Source organism: Ruditapes philippinarum, unplaced genomic scaffold, assembly GCF_026571515.1.
Source record: "Ruditapes philippinarum isolate M1 unplaced genomic scaffold, ASM2657151v2 ctg1279_1_1_1_1, whole genome shotgun sequence".
Classification (NCBI taxonomy): Eukaryota; Metazoa; Mollusca; class Bivalvia; order Venerida; family Veneridae; genus Ruditapes; species Ruditapes philippinarum.
Window position 1 is genome coordinate 6,925 of NW_026860496.1, and position 2,242 is coordinate 9,166.

Consider the following 2,242-nt stretch of genomic DNA (forward strand, 5'->3'; position numbering starts at 1 on the left):
GTGTTTTGCATATTGTACCACATGGGTCTATGACCTTCTGGGAAAAGATAAATAAACTTGTAAAACTTGTTATAATATGTATTTTTATATTTGTATCTTATAGTAAGTTTCAAAATTGTGTCAGCGAGTTAATAATTAATGCATGCATGTCTTGAATACATGGTAAATTTTATTCTTATAAAGGCAGTCTGCCTGTTAGTATACAATAATAATACAATTGTTACTTGCAAAACATATCAATGACATGATATAAGAATTGTATACATGTAGCAGATCTATTACTCAGTCAATTCTTATTCATAATAACAGATTTTATATACTATCATTTTCATGATACAGCCAGAATTGATACAGTACGCTGTATACTTTGTTTAACTTTTGAAAACAAACATTGTTAAAACTATCCACATATTTTCAGATTGAAATAATTCTCTAAATTTTAGTATGTGAGGTATCCTCGATATACATTTGTCTAATTTTTTGGTACAGGGGACATTCAAATAAGTATTGGAATTCATCCTCTAGAGTGTTACATAGCTTACATTTTCTTTGATCAAATAATATTTTTATGTGGCTTATATAATTAAATAATAATAATAATAATAATGAGAATAATAATAATAATAAAGTAATAATAAATACCACTACTAACACCATTGCTGTTGCTGCTCTGTTGCTGATGATGATGATGATGATGATGATGATGATGATGATGATGATGATGATGATGATGATGATGATGATGATGATGATTTGTTACATACATCTCATTTATACTTTTGCTGTCCTGACTGTATTTTTACAAGATATAATTTTTAGAGGAAATGATTTATCACTGACATTCCACGTCCATTTTTCTTCTCTCTCATGTGAAAAAAAAAATAACATTGAGGTTACTTCCCTTTTGTATGTGTTCGTACGAGAGATATTCCATTAGGAAATGGTTATCGCATGATTGATACGCGTGTATTAACAATGTTTTTTAAAGATTATTACTTTGAGAATCTTTTTCTCAGATATTTTGTATTAATAATTCTTCTGTGACTTATGACTTTAAAAAAATCCTTTCAAGAAATTCCCTTATCAAATAATTGACAACTTAAATTCCTCATATCTGTGTGCACTGCATTATGAGTTTCAAAATCATTTTTACAAGCAAATGCTTTGTCACATATTTCTCATTTAAAGTTCTTCTCTCTCGTGTGCACAAACCATATGAGTTTGAAGAGTACTCTTTGAGCAAATGCTGTGTCAATATTTCACATTTAAATTTCTTCTCTCCAGTATGCACAACCATGTGAATTCTGAGAGTATATTTACGAGCAAATGCTTTGTCACATATTGTCACATTTATAATTCTTTCTCTCCTGTGTGTACTGTCATATTTGCTTTTTAAGGTATCTTTAACCTGCAAATGCATTGTCACATATTTCACATTGATAATTCTTCTCTCCTGAATGTATTTCTTCTATATGAGTTTTTAAAGTACTTTTATGAGCAAATACTTTTCACATATTTCGCATTTATATTTTTTTTTGTCCCGTATGCACTGTCATATGAGTTTTTTAGATTGCTTTTAATAGAAAAGGTTTTGTTACATATTTCGCATTTATATTCTTCTCTCCTGTGTGCACTGTCATATGAATTTTCAGATGACTATTGCAAGCAAAATGCTTTCTCACATATTTTACATTTTCATAATTCTTCCCTCCCGTGTGTACTGCCATATGACTTTTTAGATGTCTATTGCAACGAAATGCTTCGTCACATATTTCACCATTTATAATTCTTCTCTCCCATGTGCACTGTCACATGACTTTTGAGGTTACTTTTTCTTGCAAATGCTTTGTCACATATCTGGCATTTATAACTTTTCTCTCCCGTGTTGCACAACCATATGAGATTTAAGAGTACAATTCTGAGCAAATGCTTTGTCACATATTTCACATTTAAATTTTTTCTCTCCTGTGTGTACTGTCATATGAGTTTTAAGAGTACTTTTAACTGCAAATGCTTTGTCACATATTCCACATTTATATTTCTTCCCATCTAAATGTACTTCTATATGAGTTTTTAAAGTATCTTTATGAGCAAATACTTTGTCACATATTCCACATTTATAATTCTTCTGTTTCTTTTGTCCTAAATGTACTTCTAAATGAGATTTAAGAGTAAATTTATGAGCAAATGCTTTGTCACATATTTGGCATTTATAATTCTTCTCTCCCGTGTGCACAACCAT

General features: G+C 29.8%; 1 protein-coding gene across 1 annotated transcript; it reads right to left on the reverse strand.

The window, feature by feature from the left end:
• Positions 1-1,212: 1,212 nt before the first annotated feature.
• Positions 1,213-2,242, reverse strand: LOC132760314 (zinc finger protein 626-like; the record flags this gene model as incomplete). The annotated part of the gene is made up of 2 exons (XM_060752262.1): positions 1,895-2,242; positions 1,213-1,408 (listed from the first exon to the last, which is right to left on the reverse strand). Coding segments are annotated over exons 1-2 (544 nt in total), but the record flags the coding sequence as incomplete, so codon positions are not given.